Here is a 19,843-nt window from a genome sequence, read left to right as displayed (position 1 = left end):
TTTAGGGGGTAGGGGGAGGTCATTGTCTTGTTGTGCTATATATGTGAGAATGAAAAGCCACACCCTGGTGAAGACATCCATCCTTCTTTGCTTGTCCTCATGCTATTTTAAATTTGTTGGTTAATGTTTCTGGTAGGACAGTTTTCTTCTTCTTCTTCTTCTTCTTCTTCTTCTTCTTCTTCTTCTTCAACAACAATTTAGTATTTATACCCCACCCATCTGGCTGGGTTTCCCCAGCCACTCTGGGCGGCTCCCAACAGAATATTAAAAACACAATAAAAGATCAAACATTAAAAACTTCTCTAAACAGGGCTGATTTCAGATGTCTTCTAAAAGTCAGATAGCTGTTTATGGCATGCGCCACTACTCTGCCTAGTTCCCTGTAACCTCACTTCTCACAGTGAGAGAACCACCAGAAGGCGCTCAGTGCTGAACCTCAGTGTCTGGGCTGAATAATGGGGGTGGAGATGCTCCTTCAGGAATACTGGGCCAAGGCCATTTAGGGCTTTAAAGCTCAGCACTAACACTTTGAATTGTGCTTGGAAAAGTACTAGGAGCCAACGTAGGTCTTTAAGGACCAGTGTTATATGGTCTCGGTGGCCACTCCCAGTCACCAGTCTAGCTGCCTAATTCTGGATTAGTTGTAGTTTCCAGGTCACCTTCAAAGGTAGCCCCACGTAGAGCACATTGCAGTAGTCCAAGCGGGAGATAACTAAAGCATGCACCACTCTGGTGAGACAGTCTATGGGCAGGTAGGTTCTCAGCTGGTGTGCCAGATGGAGCTGGTAGACAGCTTGCCTGGACACAGAATTGACCTGCACCTCCATGGAGTCCAAAATGACTCCCAGGCTGCGCACCTGATCCTTCAGGGGCATAGTTGCCCCATTCAGGACCAGGGAGTCCCCCACAACCACCAGCCCCCTGTCCCCCCAAAACAGTACTTCTGTCTTGTCAGGATTCAACCTCAATCTGTTAGCTGCCCTCCATCCTCCAACCACCTCCAGACACTCACACAGGATCTTCACCGCCTTTACTGGTTCTGATTTAAAAGAGAGGTAGAGCTGGGTATCATCCGCATACTGATGAACACCCAGCCCAAACCCCCTGATGATCTCTCCCAGCGGCTTCATATAGATGTTACAAAGCATGGAGAGGACGAAACCCTGAGGCACCCCACAAGTGAGAGCCCAGGGGTCTGAACACTCATCCCCCCCCCACTTTCTGGACATGGCCCAGGAGGAAGGAGCGGAAACACTGTATAACAGTGCCCAAAGCTCCCAGCTCCTCTAGACAGTCCAGAAGGATGTCATGGTCAAGGGTATCAGAGTCCGCTGAGAGATCCAACAGAACTAGAAAACTAGCCCTAGCTAGCAGAACTAGGAAACTAGTCCCTAGCTTGCAGGAAATCATCGACCAGCACGACCAGGGCAGTTTCACTCTCATGATTGGAAGGGATCCAGATGGTCTGCATCCTATAGACATGCCTAGAGTTGTTCAGCAACCACCCGCTCAATTCACCATGCCCAAGAATGGAAGTTGGCCATATTGTCCAGGTCCAAATATGTTTTTTAAAGAAGTGGTTTAATAACCGCCTCTTTCAGTGGGTCTGGGAAGGCTCCCTCATGGAGGGAAGCATTCACCACCCCACGAAGCCCATCGCCCAGCCCTTCCCGGCTAGCTTTTATAAGCCAGGATGGGCAAGGATCAAGGAGACAAGTGGTTGGTTTCACTTGTCCAAGCAGCCTGTCCACATCCTCGGGGGTAACAGATTGGAATTGATCCCACACAACAGGACAGGACTCTAGCACTCTCCCGCCCCGGCCCTGCTCCCATGGTGAAGTCTACCTCTTTCCGAAGCTGAGCAAATTTATCTGCAAAAAAACTTTGCAAAATCATTGCAGGAGATCTAGGGGTCCTTACGGGGCCCCAATGGCAAAGGTGGTTCCGTTAAATTATGAACCACCTGAAAGAGTCTCCTGCTGCTGTTTTCTGCACATGCAATAGAGGTGGTGAAGAAGGTCCTCTTTGCCGTCCCCATCACCACTTGGTAGGCTCAACGTTGAACTCTATCCTGTGTCCGGTCAGATTCTGAATGAGTTATCCACCACCGGCACTCTAACTGTCTCAGCGATTGTTTCATTGCCCTCAGATCTGGGGGAAACCACAGGGCTGTCCAGGCTCCATGCAACTGCGCTTCAGAGCCAAACAGTCAATAGCCCTGGTTCCAGTGGGCCACCAGGGAGCTGAAAGGCCATGAACATGGGATAAAATATCCCCTGCCACTCTCTGGAAACCATTTGGATCCATTAAGTGGTGGGGGTGGACCATCCGAATAGGTCCCACCTCCCTGCAGAGGGGAAGGGTTGCAGAGAAGTCTAGTTGCACCAAGAAGTGATCTGACTATGGCACTTTTTTGTTTCACTTTTACTTAGTGTCAGATCACCCACATCCATAGAGGTGAACACCAGGTCCAAGGCATGTCCATGGCTATGAGTTGGGCCAGACTTATTCAGGGACAGCCCCATGGAGGCCATGCTTTCCACAAAGTCCCGGGTGGCCCCTTGTAAGGTTGTGTCAGCATGGATGTTAAAATCCCCTAGGACAGCCAAACTAGGTGTCTCCAGGAGAACATCCGCCACGAGCTGAAGCAGCTTGGCCAGGGAATCCTTGGTGCAGCGGGGACGTCGGTACACCAAAAGGAATCCTGTACTGCCCCTATTGCCCATCTTCCAGAAAACTGGGTCTTCCCAATAGGACGCCTGGTGTAAGCTAATGACCCCTAAAAATCACTGCAACCCCCCCTCCCCGCCCATATGACCTGGGCTGCTGTGTGTACAAGAAACCTGGTGGACAAACAGCGGTAAGAACAGGCCCATCTGCTTCATCCAACCAAGTGTCTGTTATACGTGATAGGTCAAGTCCTCCATCCATGATCAAGTTGTGGATGGCAGTGGTCTTAGTAATCACTGACCTGGCATTGCACAGCAGCACCTTCAGATCATGTGGGTTTCCCTTGCTGATTCCAGTATCCTTCTGGTCAAGACCACACCCGGAGTCAGGGATAGTCTTCAAACAACGGCTAAACCTGCCTCCTCGGGAATGACATCATCTGGTCTTAGCGTAACTCTTCCTCCTACCCATGATCACTGAGACTGGGTGTCCCAGTGCATCCCCCACCCCCGTGGAACCTGCCCCAGACATTCTGTTGCTGGGGCCCACTCCCAGGCAGCCCTGACCCTCTCCTCTTGAGAACAGAATGCAAACTATACAATAAAACAATAGAAACTAATTAAAAAACAAAAATAATTTACAACTATACTAAACTTACCCCAACTAAACGTTCACCCTACCCCCAACAAACAAAAACAAACAAAAAAACCCCCAAATTTAAAATGCCACAGATTAAAAACTATTTAATAGCATTTAAAAGCATTTTTGACATTCGCCCCAGTTTGTTCCAGTCAGTCTGGGCTCTTCAGAACTCACAGCAGGGCAATGTCTCTCTGGCCTCCCTGGAGCCTCTGAAGCAGAGCTGGGTGAGTCTGGTCTCTGCCCCCTAGGCCAGGTGGAAAGGGCCTTGCAGGGAGCGGCCTTCAAAACCCACAGCCATACATTTCAGTACCAGCAAGGTACATTCTTAACTTATCCATTAATCACCTTAAACAATGTATTCGAACATACAGCACATACATTTTATCCTAGCAGCAAAAAGACACAATTCTGCTGGCTTCTCAGATACCTGAACAACATACGGAATGACAAAATGCTCTGAGGAGTGGTGGTGTGTCATGGGAGCGACTTTTTATTAATGAACCTGAGACCAACAATGCACCCCAAAATCTATCTGAAGACGTGAGGTGGAGGGGGAAATGGCTGGCTTTCAGGCACTGGCCATCTGCCACTTCTCTAGTCTAATGAAATGAAACCTACCGGCATTTTATTTTTTAAAAGGTTACATGAATAAATGGGCATATACACAGAGCGCTTCTCTATGTATAAGCATCACTTTAGGGTGTCTCCAAGGTAGTCCTGCTGTGGCTTCAGCTCAGCATGCAGACAGACCCAGGTTCTGTCCCTGGAATCTGCTGGTAAAGCTGGGAAGATCCCCAGTCGGAAAGTCCAGAGAGCTGTTGCCAATACTGAGATAGATTGATCCAGGGTGTGCCTTGGGAGAAAGAAGCTTCCTATGTTTGAGCTTTTGGAGGTGGTTTGTCAGACCCCCAACCCCAAAATATCCATTTGTAACTTTATTTTTATTATTTATTTATTTTTAAATAATTTTTATTAACTGGCCAATCACATCAAATTAAATCACATCACATAAATTCCAAATTACAAAGCCAATTTTTTAAATTTTGTTGGGGGAACCCATACTTCAAGATCCAAAGGGGGATTCAGATCATCTTCTTATTACTGCGTTAATGTCCAAATCAGTCCCAATCAGTCCAAACAAAATTCATAATTCTATTCAGTCTTATCTTGGTGTTTCCACATCATATCTTGTTCATATAATTTCTATTTTTCCTTTACGATCTCTTCTGTTAGTCTCCTTAATCCGATAAGCAAAATAATAATCCTGTGTGGATTTCCTGTATTTTTAGATTTACTTATGATTCATGTGGAAATTATTCAAATTTGGTTGTACTTTTTCATGTGTTTTACTTATTGTTTATGATTGCTTCTGTTGTGCTTGTTATTATGTAAATGTTTTCATGTTGCCACTTTGAGCATGGTTTTACCCAGTGCTTTTTTTTCTAAAAAAATGTTTTTTTTTCTTGACGCAAGAAAATCACCATTTTATAGTTCAAATCGGGGAAACTAAATACAGTAAATGGACAAAGTACAAAGATTCACAAAATGTTTAGGGGTATGTGTACCCCTGCATACTCCCAGCAAAAAGCATTGGTTTTACCTGTGGAAAGGCACCATACAAATAAGATGATGATGACTAAATTTGTAAAACCGTGCTGCCTTATATGCCGTGCAGCCCTTTCTGGCACAGCTCTTCTCCTCAAATGAGGGCAGGTTGTCAGTCCCATGCTGGCGGCAACCGCAAAATGCCTGACAGCTGAACTTAGGAATCCTTCCGGCAATTCATTCAGTAATGAAGGCAGAGAGTGGCCTGCATGGCACATTTCTTAATGGAGGAAATAATAATCTGGCCACCAGGGTAATTTAGAATTAGTGCATGGATTGGGTGCAGCCCAGGGACATGTGGAGGGATCAGCACAACTGCTCCATTTCTTGAAAACTCCATGTCAGTTAGGGAAAGGAACAGATCACATAGTTTTCTGCAATGACATTGGGGGGGGGGGAAGGAGTGGGGGGGGGAGACAGAAGTGTAAATTTAGGGCTGAAGATGTTCAAATCAGGACTCTTTCACCCTCTGTTTCAGCCAGAGACTGAAAACTGCAGATGTGTTTTAGAAATAACAGTGAAATGAGCTTTTTTCTTATGGAGCAACCATAGAACAGCATCATCTAGTGGCAAAGAATATACCTCGGGTTAAGTACTTAATTCGTTCTGGACGTCTTTACCTGAAACTGTTCTTAACCTGAGCGAAATATACTCAGAGTCTAGAGTGGATTTCATTCTCTTTATTCAGCTCATAGTGGTGAGGAGGAATGAAAGTATCTGCTTTATATAAATTATTTACACAATGGGCTACATGTGATTGGCTAATTCCGGAATTCTCCTGCAAGCCAATCAGGTTGTGGATTCACTTCCATCTGGAGCTGGATTGGGTGGCTCCTGCAGATCAATCATACTGCTGCATTGTTCTGGGACCAATCAGACTGCTGCATTTTGGATCCTATTCAACTCAGTACATAACACTGAGGTACCACTTTAGCTAATGGGGCCTCCTGCTGCCGCCGTGCCGCCATCCGGCGATTTCTGTTCTCATCTTGAAGCAAAGTTCTTAACCCGAGGTACTATTTCTGGGTTTGCAGAGTCTGTAACCTGAAATGTTTGTAACCTGAAGCATCTGAAACCCAAGGTACCACTGTACTTTATTTAATGCAACCCAGGGTTCACCCAAACATCCTTGTGTGGCACGTTTCTGGGTGCAGCTCTGCAGTTTGAAGCTCTGTCCAGGAGCCAGGACCATCTTAACTGTTGGCTCTAGTGGCGCAAGGCGCCAGAGCACTGGGCTCTCGGGGCGCTGAGCGTTGGAGTCCGGGGCAGAGCCGAGTTCGCCCCCGAATTGCAGCAGAAGAGCCATATTCTTAGGGGCGCCAAGCTCCGGCTGCTGAAGCCGCCGTGCTCCCCTGCTGTGGGGAGGAACGGCGTGAGTCGCCAACGCGTCCCCTTCCCTGCTCTGCCTTCCCTTCCCGTCCATGTCCCACCCTGGAAGCTGGAGATTCTATGCTGACATTGGGCGTTAGTGTATTGGATGCGGCATTTTCTTTCTTTCTCTGTCCCTCCCTCTCTCCCCACTTCTCTTTTCCTTTCCTTTTAAGAAGTGGGTGAAAATGGGGGGGGGGGAGGGAGCGAGGCGTCTGTTTGCACTCTAGTGTAAGTTTCATTGGCATCCTGTTTGTGAGGCAGCGGAAGGGGTGCCGAGACTCAGGAAGATTTACCGCCAGGGTATTGGGTGGAGTGGGTAGATGCCTTCATTAAAATAAAATAAAAATAAATAAGGAACAATGTAGGAGAGGATGCGAAAATTATAGGAAGCACATGCAGTTTTCTGATAATCATTGAAGAGCAACCAAAGTCCTAGAAAGTAAGGCCCACTGTAGGACTTACTTACGAGTAACAAGCCTAGATAGGGCTGAGCTGTTCGATTTGACAAAAAGGCAGGAGGGTGGGAAGCTAACCCTTAGCAGTCTCATTTGGAGCTTACTCCCAGGTAAATGTGCATATTTCTGGACAGGAGTGCTAAGGATAGCACTGTTAGGCTGCAGCAGAGGATTGCAGCATAACAGTTTAAGCCTACTTAGAAGTAAGCACTTCTGAGTGCAATGGAGCTTACTCCTAGAGAAGTAGGTGTACAATTCTGGAGTGGAGCGCCACTGATTTCAATAGAGCTTTTCCAAACTGTGTAAGAACTGTGAGGCTTGTAGAGAAATCACATCTTGCAGGTCAGCTGGTTGGCTTTCTGTTGCAAATGGAATGTGGCTATCTCTGAGTTTGTTTGTTTTAAAACATATTATTTATTTTTATTTATTTCGTGAAATTTCTATTCCAAGTGATTGTAACTGCCCTGCCCCGCCCCCCCAAAACACCCCAAGGCAGTTTACAGAAAGAATAATACAACGAAATTATTAGTGAAAACAATTAAAACATCCAAAGAATTGGAAGCAGCAATAAACTAAGAACACATCAGCATTCTCAATATCTGCGTAAACAAAAATGTTTTTAGCAGGCGGCAAAAGGAGTACAATGAAAGCCCCTTTTCAACAGAACCCATCAAAGCAACTCACCACTCTGACTTCAGAAGCAGATTATAAGAAAAATAGTTGTAATCTTTTGTATTGTTAACCTGTTTTAGGCTGTAAAACTTAACAGGGCTTTCCTCATTTAGCTATTTGCTTGAAATATTTTCAGCCCCCCCCTTCTTCACAAGGGACCCCAGAGTGGGGTGCAGTAGCTCCATTTGAAAAATAATAACTATCAGCACAATATAAACAGCACTCTTGCATCTGCCCACAAGACAGGATTTTAGGTAGCTCTGAATTTCACAGGTTCCTTTTTATCTGAGAGGTATTGTAGCTCTGGATGCGGGGGGGGGGGGTGTTCCTGCCTTAAGAAGATCTCCCTGGGCTCAGTAGTTAAAAAACTATTACACTGGCAGTGGCCCCTTTGGGGGCAAAGCACTAGAAAGAGTGGCAACAGTCCAGGTTCAGGCTCGCTTGGAGGAAACTTGGATACGTTCTAGTCTGGCTTCAGGGCTGGCCATGCCACTGAACCTGCCTTAGTAGCCATGGTTGATGACAGTTGTTGGGAGAAAGATAGGTGGAATGTGACCCTGCTTGTTCCCCTTCATTGACTGGCAGTTTTCAGTACCATGGTATCCTTTTGGAGCATCTCAGGGAGGTGGGGGTTGGGAACCCTGTGCTTCAGTCGCTCTGCTCCTACCTCCAGGGCCATTTCCAGAAAGTAGATATGGGAGGCTGAGCACCATGGGAGTTGTCCTGTTGTGCTCAGCAGGGTTTCATCTTGTTCACTAAAGCAGTGGGTGGTGGCGGCAGTGTAAGTTACCAACATCTGAAAAGAACCGTGTTTCTTTTGCTGGGTGGGTGGAGGTTTATTGTTATGAGAAAGTGACCCTCCAAAATTAATAATTTGGAAATGAGTCACTAGGTGCAGACCAGTACTCTAGCAGTTTTTACTTCTGGGTATAGATAGTCCTACAGTCCTTTAAATATCTCCAAAAGACATCTGTGCTGATCATGGAATCATATACTATGATCTTTTGGTAATACAGTATACAAATACTGTAATCGAAATTTATTTGCTTAACCCATCAATCACCTAAATGGCACCAACTGACCTTGGTACGGCACTGAGGATGGGAAGGGGCAAAAGTGTGCAATCTGCATGCTGCTTTCCCTGGCGTAATCGGTGGTATGTTTTTAGCAGCATGAGACTCCCTAAAAAAAGCTCAACAACTTTGGGGGGCGCTGGGCAGAGCTTTGCACCACGGTGCCGCATATGCTAAAGACGGCCCTGCCAGGAGTACCTTTTTTTAAAAAAAGGCCCCAGTGAAATGGGAGGTGAGGGCAGATACCACACATTTTGACAAATGACCTTGCTTTGCCATACGCTACCTTGTCGTCGTCTTCACAAGTCATCACATTGGAGAAAGGGATCTCAGCTTTGAACATTTTACGACAATGCATAAGTTGAACCAGCAGATAACATACAGTCTTGAACTTCATTCTTTTGGCAGGCTTTATGTCAGAGAGAATGAGACCAGGAAATATCTGTAAGGATAATAATATAAATATATACCTTAGAATAATTAAATATATAAGCAGCTGTAGTTAATGCATTACAATCAGAACAAAAGTTGGATAGGTTTAATGAACACAAAACAAATATTTGTGACACATACCTTGGGTTTTCATAAAAGAGCAAAATAAAACCATAAAAGATCACAGGGAAGTTCACAACATAAAAATACAATATGCCCATCGACAGGAGCCCCCCTATGCCCCCAATAAATGGAAAAGCAATAAATCCCCTCACTTCTTTGACAATCAACTTCAACTGCATTTCCAACTGTATTTCCCTAAAAATCCCAACATGCCAAGAGACAGATAATAACATTGGGCTATGCTGCAGGCCTGCCATATGCCGGGGTGGTGAACCTCCCCCCTTGGGCCAAAGCCATATCTGCCCCACCTCTCATGGGCCAAATGTGACAGGCGAGTGGGGCAACCTTGCTCCAGGATCACAAAGGGGGCTACACCAAAAGCCCTGCCAAGACAGAACCTGATGCACACCCAGTGCCTCTCATTGGTGGCAAAATGCCTTGTGTTGACCCAGCTGCTGAAATTTCACTGCCGGCACAGTTGCCAATACAAAGCTGACTAAATCTTCTTCTTCTTCTTTGGCAATCCCTTGTAGCCGAGTAAGATTGTCTTCCATAAACACGGTTTTAACCATGTGTCCGTAAGTGACTGTGGAGGCCAATTCTGGATCCATACATTCTTCCACAGTGGGGACATTGATTTCTGGGCGGGAGTTGATCACGGTGTGGATTTGCCAAGTGTGCCTTCCTCTTAGCATATTTCTCCCTTGTGTCCTGAGTTTGAGTGTCTTCAGAGCCCATGACACCTTTGGTAAAGGCTGTTCTCCAACTGGAGCACTTGCAAGCCAGTGTTTCCCAGTTGTCAGTGTTTATACTACATTGTTTTAGATTTGCCTTGAGACAGTCTTTAAACCTCTTTTGTTGACCACCAGCATTACGCTTTCCATTTTTAAGTTCGGAATGGAGTAGTTGCTTTGGAAGATGATGATCAGGCATCTGCACAACATGACCACTCCAACGAAGTTGATGTTGAAGAATCATTGCTTCAACACTGGTGATCTTTGCTTCTTCCAGCACACTGATATTAGTTCGCCTGTCTTCCCAAGTGATGTGTAAAATTTTTCGGAGACACCGTTGATGGAATCTTTCGAGGAGTTGGAGATGGTGTTTATAAGTGGACTTCCTATAAGCACTTTCTGATGAACCTACCAAAGTCAGTCATGGGAACTAGTTCATTTAGAGCAGCACTGCCAGTTCTAAGTAGAAGAAGCTCTCCAAGGACTCAAGCTGAGATCTTCCCCAGTCCTGTTCCCCATCACCCTCTAACTGGGAATGCCTTGGTTTGTAGCTTCACACAAATCATGTAAAGTCTTTGTCCATACAAAAACGCTGCATATATTAGCCTGCTGCTGTGTATACAGTTGTGATTGCGGAGTTTTATGGGGAACTTCTACAATTGTTTTATTGTTTAAATTTTGAGTTAATTTTGATGTGGTTAAATTTGTTACTAGAAGCTGCCTTGAGCTTGGTTTTATCACAGAAAGGTGTCATATATATGGCCAGATAAATGGGATCTCCCACCAACTTATAACCCCTCTCCATAGACAGGATCCTGTGCAAAGAAATAACTTCATTAAAGTGAGAGGGGTCCAAAACCAGCCTCTCCCAGTCTGAGGTCCTGTAGATGTTTGGGAGTTCAGTTCCCATCGGCCTCAGCCATCATTGTCAAAGTTCAGCATCAGGTTCAGCACCAACAGGCCTCAAATAAAATATTTAAAAGTGGTGAATATTTTAGAATCTGTCCTCATTTAAAAGTGTAAATGGTACATGAAAAAGCTTTTATACATTATTGTGTTCACTCTAGATTTAATGAGCCTGCCTTGATGAAGGAGCTTGTTGTCAAAGCAGATTAGAAGAAAATGGAGTGTTACATACATCCTCCTTTAAAGCAATTGCAGGGCTTGGAAATGGAACACATTCCCAGCCATCTGTTGCTGCTAACGTTGAGTTTCATTCTTGCTGTCTTGCTGAAGCCAGTTCATGTTAATATCAAAAAGAACAATGAACTGAGAATACAGTGATTTGGCCACATTTCAACATTTAGAGGCTCATGGGAAAATAATGCCCTATTAAATCAGCAAGAAATGTGAATGTTCAGACCATGGCTGCTGTGTCTTACTCAATATAAAGGAAAAACAGTTCAGTCTCCTACTTCTCGTGATATGATGAGGTAGAAGAATACACTGGTCAACAACAAATTTGTTGTCTGCGTTTTTTCAGTTGATTTAGGACGAATCTGATGTGCTGAATCCAAAAATCACATTGGTTTTGCTCAATCAGGTCAAGTTGTTGAGCTATGGCACATGTCTTTTTTATGTTTTTGTTCACATGTACGCTTGTGTGGAGCATTTTAGAAGAAGTTGGTGGGGGTAAAATGCCATGTCGAATAATTGTTTTGATTGGAAATGATTATTTTAATGACAAGAAGTATTCAGGTCCGATAGTTCTGGGTGATTATGTCGAAAAGGGATCAGTTTGAAGTCATAAAACCTCGAAATCTTCCATAAATTGGTGCGGCAAAGCATAAAGTTGGGGAATCAAAACTAAGTTAATCCTGATCTTCTATCAGCACGTCATCCTGTAGCTCATTGTGATGAAATTCCAGTGCCTATCTTCGGAGAACTTCCTGACATTAGTGACGAAGATGCCTCCAGTGTTGAAGGACATGAAGAAGAAGAAGTGGTTCTTGAAGATGATGCTCCACATCCATTTTCCCAAAAGGAGTTGAATGATCTAGTTCGCGACCTCAGCTTGTCAAAGGACTCTGCCGAACTGTTGGCATCCAGAGTGAAGGAAAAAACCTCCTCTCTGACAGTGCTCGCATCAGCTTCTTCCACAACAGGCATCAAGAGTACCTCCGTTTTTTCTCGGAAGAGAAGGACTTGGTGTACTGTGCAGATATTGCGCAGCTTCTGCTCAAGCTTGGAGTGCCACAGTACTAACCCAAAGATTGGAGACTGTTCATTGACAGCAGCAAGCGATCACTGAAATGTGTTCTGCTACACAACGACAACCAGTTTGCCTCTATACCTCTGGCTCCCTCGAGTACACTGAAGGAGAACTATGAAGCAGTGAAGTATGTGCTGGAGAAAATTGGTTATGATCAGCATAAGTGGTTTATTTGTGTTGACCTGAAGATGGTGAACTTTTTGTTGGGACAACAGTCTGGCTTCACCAAGTACCCATGTTTTCTGTACATGTGGGATAGTAGGAACTGTGCTCAGCATTACACGAAGAAGGACTGGCCTGTGCGGGAGGAATTGGTGCCTTGCAAAAAAAGGAACGTCATCAACGACCCTCTGGTGGACAGAGACAGAATACTCTTACCACCGCTGCACATCAAGCTCGGCTTAATCAAGCAGTTCACCAAGGCTCTGGACAAGGATGGTGACTGCTTCACTTACTTGTGCCAGGCTTTTCCAGGATTGACCATGGAGAAGTTGAAAGCTGGCATCTTTGACGGTCCTCAGATCCGTCAGCTCATCAGAGATCCAGAGTTTGAAAACTCAATGAACGAAGTGGAACTAGAAGCGTGGAAGGCATTTGTTCTGGTAGTGAAGAACTTTCTTGGCAACAATAAGGCCAGAAACTACGCAGAACTTGTCAACAACATGCTGACTGCTTTCAGAAACCTGGGCTGCAACATGAGCGTCAAGATGCACTACCTATTTTCACATATGGACCGGTTTCCTGAGAACCTGGGTTCAATGAGTGACGAGCAGGGGGAGAGATTCCATCAGGACATGAAAGAGATGGAGACCAGGTATCAGGGTCGCTGGGACGCAGTCATGATGGCTGACTACTGTTGGACTCTGAAGAGAGATCTCCCTGCCGCTGAGCATTCCAGGAGTTCCAAGAAATGGAAGTTCAAGCCCTGAAGTTTGAAAAATGGTGAAGCAACATGCAATTTACGTGTACTTACCTTTATCAATGCCCACCATTCAGTTTACAGTAAACCTGACCTGATGGAGAGAAACGGATGCCATTTCCTGATTCAGCAGTACAAAAATACCCTAAACCAGTTGTAGAAATCTAGACAACATTCAAAAAGTAAAAAATTGTTGCCCATTAAAACAGATTACATAGAAAAACTAAGGAAGTTTGGAAATCAGTCCGCAAGTGAAAAATAACTATGAAAATTCTTGGTGCACCGGAATGCACTGCTAAGTGACACAATGACTGATCTAAGGCTCAGTGGAAAAGCAACAGACCAGTAGAATTCAGGCAGCATCCTGCCTTGCCAGCTTCCCAGATACTCCGTTGATGCATCCCAGAGATCTAATGCTGTTAGCCAAGCTGCAAAGGAACATCTGTCGCTTCAATAAATCAGTTGCTGACACAATAATGGAGAGGCTGCTCTTTGCTTTTATGCAGTGATGATAGATGATAGCTTCAGCTCCTCTCTGGGTGGGGTGTGCATTCCTCAGAAATAGGAAGAAGCACATCAGCTCTTTGACCCGTGCACAATTAACAAACATGGGGCTTGGTGATGTCTTCTCATGGTCCATCCTAAGCTATTTCCTTCAGTCCCAACACCATTCAGTCTCTTTGTCTTCCTTCTTTCCATGGGCTTCTTGTGGCTCCCTTATTCTTCAAGTCTCTTCTGCTTCTGTCTTTAATAATTTTTTAAAATTAATTTTAACATATAAATTATAAAATGTACCACAAAACTTATCACTTATACAATCTTTTTGGATTTCCATCAGCACCTCTGATAATCCACCATTTTAACCACTTCTTATGCATTTCTTAACTTTATATTGCCTTTACATCTCTTAACAAATCATAGAATCATAGAATCATAGAATCATAGAATCATCCTCCCCTCTATCCATTTTTACAATACTTCTAATAATACTCCTCACAAAACTTCTTGCAACCCTACAAACGTCATCTGTTCTTCACAATTACTTTTCAAATAATCCGTAAATCTACTCCAGTCTTCCGTGAATTTCTGGTCTCGCCGGTTTCGAATCCTTCCTGTTAGTTTATCTAATTCTGCATAGTCCATTAACTTCATCCTCCATTCTTCAGTCGACGGTAACTCTTCTTGCTTCCATTTTTGGGCCAATAATATCCTTGCTGCTGTTATTGCATATAAGAAGAGCTTACATTCCTTTCTATTTATATCACTCCCCACAACGCCCAATAGAAATGCTTCTGGTTTCTTTATAAATGTATATTTCAAAAAAAAATTCAACTCATTATATATCATCTCCCAGAAGCATTTCACCTTTTTACATTCCCACCACATGTGATAAAATGTTCCCTCTTTTTCTTTACAGTTCCAACATTTATTACTGACTTTATACATTTTTGCTAACTTAACAGGTGTAATATACCATCTATACATCATTTTCATCACCTCTTCTGCTTTTGGCATTTGCCTCTGAGACCCCAACAATAACAGGCATATAATTCCACAAGAATTATTAGCCCGAACACAGCTTTGTACAGGCCCATCTGCTTAGGCCAGTAGTGGCCAAACCCAGCCCTCCAGATGTTTTGAGACTACAACTCCCATCATCCCTAGCTAACAGAACCAGTGGTCAGGGATGGTGGAAATTGTAGTCCCAAAACATCTGGAGGGCCAAGTTTGGCCACCACTGGCTTAGGCAAATCTGTGTCAGCTAGTCATATATAGCCTAAAAGAAAACTGGAAGCAATTTTTGAAAAACTCCTCTGTCTGACCACTTGAAGGTAATTCCTACTTGCTGTAATTAATCAGGAGAGCAACTATTTACAGGCCTTGATATAAGATAGTATCAAAAGCGAATAACATAGGCATTCTACATAAAAATACATGGCAAAATTAAAACAAGGCCTCTGTCTATCTCCACTGAAACCTACAAAAACTGTGTTGTCTGCCCTACGGCAGCTTATACATAAACCCAGCCAGATAGGTGGGGTATAAAAAATAAAATTATTATTATTACAATACTATACAATACAAATACCTTTATTGGCATTACAAGTTATTATTATTGTTGTTGTTGTTATTGTTATTAATTATGCAATGTAAAACCTCAAATAGCCAATATTAGAATTGTACATCCCGATAAATAAAGCTTACAGTCAGCCATATAGTATCTGAAATTGCAAATGTGCTTGCCAAAAAGGGCTGGAATTTCAGAAGTACAACTCCGATCTTTCTCAAGAGATGCGCTTCTCAATTAAGCTCTAGTACTGAGAAGACAAGGAAGTTAGTCTAGTTATCAGTACCGCCATTAGGGATACAAGAAGACGCCATTTTTCATTCTGCTCTATAATTGACACATGTAGCACTGTTTTATTCTACCGAAGTTCATATATCATAGAATCATAGAGTTGGAAGAGACCACAAGGACCATCGAGTCCAACCCCCTGCCAAGCAGGAAACACCATCAGAGCACTCCTGACATATGGTTGTCAAGCCTCTGCTTAAAGACCTCCAAAGAAGGAGACTCCACCACACTCCTTGGCAGCAAATTCCACTGTCGAACAGCTCTTACTGTCAGGAAGTTCTTCCTAATGTTTAGGTGGAATCTTCTTTCTTGTAGTTTGGATCCACTGCTCCGTGTCCGCTTCTCTGGAGCAGCAGAAAACAACCTTTCTCCCTCCTCTATGTGACATCCTTTTATATATTTGAACATGGCTATCATATCACCCCTTAACCTCCTCTTCTCCAGGCTAAACATGCCCAGCTCCCTTAGCCGTTCCTCATAAGGCATCGTTTCCAGGCCTTTGACCATTTTGGTTGCCCTCCTCTGGACACGTTCCAGTTTGTCAGTGTCCTTCTTGAACTGTGGTGCCCAGAACTGGACACAGTACTCCAGGTGAGGTCTGACCAGAGCAGAATACAGTGGCACTCTGACTTCCCTTGATCTCGATGCTATACTCCTATTGATGCAGCCCAGAATTGCATTGGCTTTTTTAGCTGCCGCGTCACACTGTTGGCTCATGTCAAGTTTGTGGTCAACCAAGACTCCTAGATCCTTTTCACATGTACTGCTCTCAAGCCAGGTGTCACCCATCTTGTATTTGTGCCTCTCATTTTTTTTTTGCCCAAGTGCAATACTTTACATTTCTCCCTGTTAAAATTCATCTTGTTTGTTTTGGCCCAGTTCTCTAATCTGTCAAGGTCTTTTGAGGTGTGATCCTGTCCTCTGGAGTGTTAGCCACCCCTCCCAGTTTGGTGTCATCTGCAAATTTGATCAGGATGCCCTTGAGTCCATCATCCAAGTCGTTGATAAAGATGTTGAATAAGACCGGGCCCAAGACAGAACCCTGTGGTACCCCACTAGTCACTCTTCTCCAGGATGAAGAGGAACCATTGATGAGCACCCTTTGGGTTCGGTCAGTCAGCCAGTTACAAATCCACTGAGTGGTAGCATAGTCAAGACCGCATTTTACCAGCTTCTTTACAAGAATATCATGGGGCACCTTGTCAAATGCCTTGCTGAAATCAAGGTAGGCTACATCCACTGCGTTCCCTTCATCTACCAGGCTTGTAATTCTGTCAAAAAACGAGATCAGGTTCGTCTGACATGACTTATTTTTCAGAAATCCATGCTGACATTGGTGATCACAGCATTCCTTTCTAGGTGCTCACAGACTGTTTGCTTAATGTTCTGCTCCAGAATCTTCCCTGGTATTGATGTCAGACTGACTGGGCGGTAATTATTTGGGTCCTCTCTTTTCCCCTTTTTGAAAATAGGGACAACATTTGCCCTCCTCCAGTCTGCCGGGACTTCGCCTGTTCTCCAGGAATTCTCAAAGATGACTGCCAGTGGTTCTGAGATCACATCTGCCAGTTCTTTTAATACTCTTGGATGCAGTTCATCTGGTCCTGGAGACTTGAATACATCTAAACTAGCCAAGTATTCTTGTACTATCTCCTTAGTTATTCTGGGCTGTGTTTCCTCTGCTGAATCATTTGCTCCAAATTCTTCAGGTCGGGCATTGTTTTCTTTATCGGAGAAGACTGAGGCAAAGAAGGCATTGAGGAGTTCAGCCCTTTCTGTGTCCCCTGTTTGCATTTCACCATCTTCTCCTCTGAGTGACCCCACTGTTTCTTTGTTCTTCCTTTTGCTACGAACATACCCATAAAAGCCTTTTTTGTTGCTTTTAACCTCTCTAGCAAGCCACAGTTCATTCTGTGCTTTAGCTTTTCTGACTTTGTGTCTACACGTGCTGGCTATTTGTTTGAATTCCTCTTTGGTGGTTTCCCCCCTTTTCCATTTTTTGTACACATCCTTTTTTAATCTTAACTCAGTTAAAAGTTCTTTAGATAGCCACCCTGGCTTCTTTAGGCACCTTCCATGTTTCCGTCTCATTGGTATTGCCTGAAGTTGTGCTTTTACTATCTCCCTCTTAACAAACTCCCAGCCATCATGAACTCCCTTTCCTTTTAGTATTACTGTCCATGGGATCTCACCCAGCACTTCCCTAAGTTTTATGAAGTCGGCTTTCTTAAAGTCAAGAAATTGAGTCCTAGTATGCTTGGCTGCTCCTTTCCGCTGTATAGTAAACTTCAGAAGAGCATGATCACTCGCGCCTAATGATCCTTCCACTTCTACCCCACTAACCAGGTCATCAACATTGGTTAGGACCAGATCTAAAATGGTTGTTCCTCTTGTTGCTTCTCCCACTTTCTGGACAATGAAGTTGTCTGCAAGGCCAGTGAGGAATCTGTTTGACCTTATGCTCTGGGCTGAGTTTGACATCCAACAAATATCCGGGTAATTGAAGTCCCCCATTACTACTATCTCCCTTCCTTTTGCATGCTTGGCCATCTGTTCCAGGAAGGCATCATCTATGTCCTCCGTTTGGCTTGGGGATCTATAGTAAACTCCCACAATGAGGTCACTGTTATTCTTCTCTCCCTTAATTTTGACCCAAATGCTCTCACTTTGGCTTTGAGGTTCTAAATCTTGGATCTCTTCACAGGTATACACATCTCTGACATATAACGCCACTCCTCCTCCTTTCTTGTCTGGTCTGTTTCTCTGAAATAGATTGTATCCCTCCATTATTACATTCCAATCGTGGGACTTATCCCACCAGGTTTCAATGATGCCTATTATGTCATATTTAGCTTGCTGTACCAAGAGCTCAAGCTCATCTTGTTTATTTCCCATGCTTTGAACATTAGTGTACAGACATTGAAGTCCATTAATCATTCCTCCGTGTCTCTTATTTAAGGATTTTTTCCTCCCACCACTAGGTCTGCGTGCTGTTTGCTCCATTTGGTCACCCAAAGCTATATTATTTGACACACTCTTTGCTGTGGAAAAATAATGTAACTTACATAATTCATTACGTACGTTGGATAAGTTACATTGCCATTGTGTTATTCTATCCCATTCATTTTGATGCAAAGGAAATTATGCAAATAAGATGGGGGAATTACTAGATTTATTTCTGTTCCATGGTCAATTTCCTGTTTCCATTTTCTTCAGAATTTTCTGACATCCCTAACCACAATAAGAAGCCTTGGTTCAGAAAGAAAGTACATGTTCAGCATCTCAATGTGAGTATCTGTGAGTTGTTCTATACCATTTAAGGTAGGGGAATCAAATATATCAAATGCATTTTGGGGGCAATTTCTGCCGCTGCTTCAGCAGCCAGAACTTCCTCTAATTCATATTTGAATGTGAGCTGTCTTTGCAAATAGGCTGTTCTACAGGGCCTCATCATACAGGCCACAGAACAATCGCCCAGCATCCTCCCAGTTTGAAAAACTGCAGTGCTGCACCAAGCATCTAAGCTCAGCAACACTGAAAGGCTCTCTTGGGCCCTTGTTATGTTTGCAGAAAGAATTACATTGTGCTGTCTCAGATGGTTTGGGGGAGAAATGCCCTTTGTAAGGCAGCCAGGACATCATCTTAAGGTATATTAGCAAGTTGTGCTAGTGCTGGAGGGCCTGGACTATTTGATTGAATGTGATGCGGAACCCAGGTTTCCTAACCCTGCAACTCCCTTGGAATGCTAATACAGGGGCGGCATTTGCGTTTGAGAACACACATTCCTCAAATTAAGGTAGCTTTGTCCTCAACCACAGGGGAGCTTTGTGTTCCCCCTCCCACACAGTAGTTTCCTATGAAAAGGCATAGCTTAGCAGCCAGATAACTGAGAGAGGCTCACATAGCACATACCTGACTGCCTTTGGGGGGCTAGGCGCATTTCTACCAGGGGTGAAACTGGGCTTTATTTCACCTGGGTCAAAGAAACAGTTTGGTACCCCCCCCCACACACACAACTGCGCATTTGCACACAGGCTGGGAGCCTCAGTGCTGCCTTCTGTAGGCTTTATCCAGGCCAAAAAACCTAGCTAGCTTCCCCCTACCCCGTAGCTACAGCTCTGTTTCTACACATCTGTGTTCACCCCCATCTTTTCTCATCATCAAAGCAGAATTTACACACACCTCTAAAAGTTTTCGAAACCATTAGATAGCTAAAGATATGAAAAACAGCATTGTAAAGCACTGTTGAAGAGAGAAACATCCAGCTGAAAGACAGGGCTATCCAAGGCAGGCATTGCTTACAGAAGCATAAAAGGAAGCTCCCCACAGGTCCAGCTATCAGAACACTCATCACCCCAAAGGTCAGTTGTCCAAACACAAATATTTATGCCCAAACCTTGCAATACAAACAGCTAGTCCGCCCAGTTCCTTACTTATAAGTAAGCCCATTGTACACAATTGCTGCAGATGAAACATCATTTTAAATGTGATGCTTTATGTTCTCCATTTTTACAAATATCAGAAAGACTTGAAAAGACACCATGCTCACATGCTGAAATGTAAAAACAATGATAATTAT

At 44.0% G+C, this 19,843-nt stretch overlaps 2 protein-coding genes across 4 annotated transcripts in view; one reads left to right on the top strand and one right to left on the bottom strand.

The window, feature by feature from the left end:
- Positions 1 to 19,843, bottom strand: part of ADCY1 (adenylate cyclase 1) — a 173,388-nt gene that overhangs the window by 9,284 nt on the left and 144,261 nt on the right. The window contains exon 8 of the mRNA XM_083578000.1: positions 8,775 to 8,930. Within this exon, the coding sequence (XP_083434126.1) occupies positions 8,775 to 8,930 (156 nt within the window). The remainder of the gene's footprint in view (positions 1 to 8,774; positions 8,931 to 19,843) is intronic.
- Positions 1 to 19,843, top strand: part of LOC310745563 (uncharacterized protein) — a 34,787-nt gene that overhangs the window by 12,760 nt on the left and 2,184 nt on the right. For all 3 annotated transcript variants that reach the window (XR_014540143.1, XR_014540144.1, XM_083578377.1), the window contains one exon: positions 18,481 to 18,551. Coding sequence is in view for 1 of the 3 variants with exons in the window: in XM_083578377.1 (XP_083434503.1) it covers positions 18,481 to 18,551 (71 nt within the window). In the remaining 2 variants the exon portion in view is untranslated. The remainder of the gene's footprint in view (positions 1 to 18,480; positions 18,552 to 19,843) is intronic.

Source organism: Podarcis filfolensis, assembly GCF_964270895.1.
Source record: "Podarcis filfolensis genome assembly, chromosome: 12".
Classification (NCBI taxonomy): Eukaryota; Metazoa; Chordata; class Lepidosauria; order Squamata; family Lacertidae; genus Podarcis; species Podarcis filfolensis.
The sequence above is the reverse complement of the archived record's forward strand: the minus strand, read 5'-3'. Positions and strand labels throughout refer to the sequence as shown.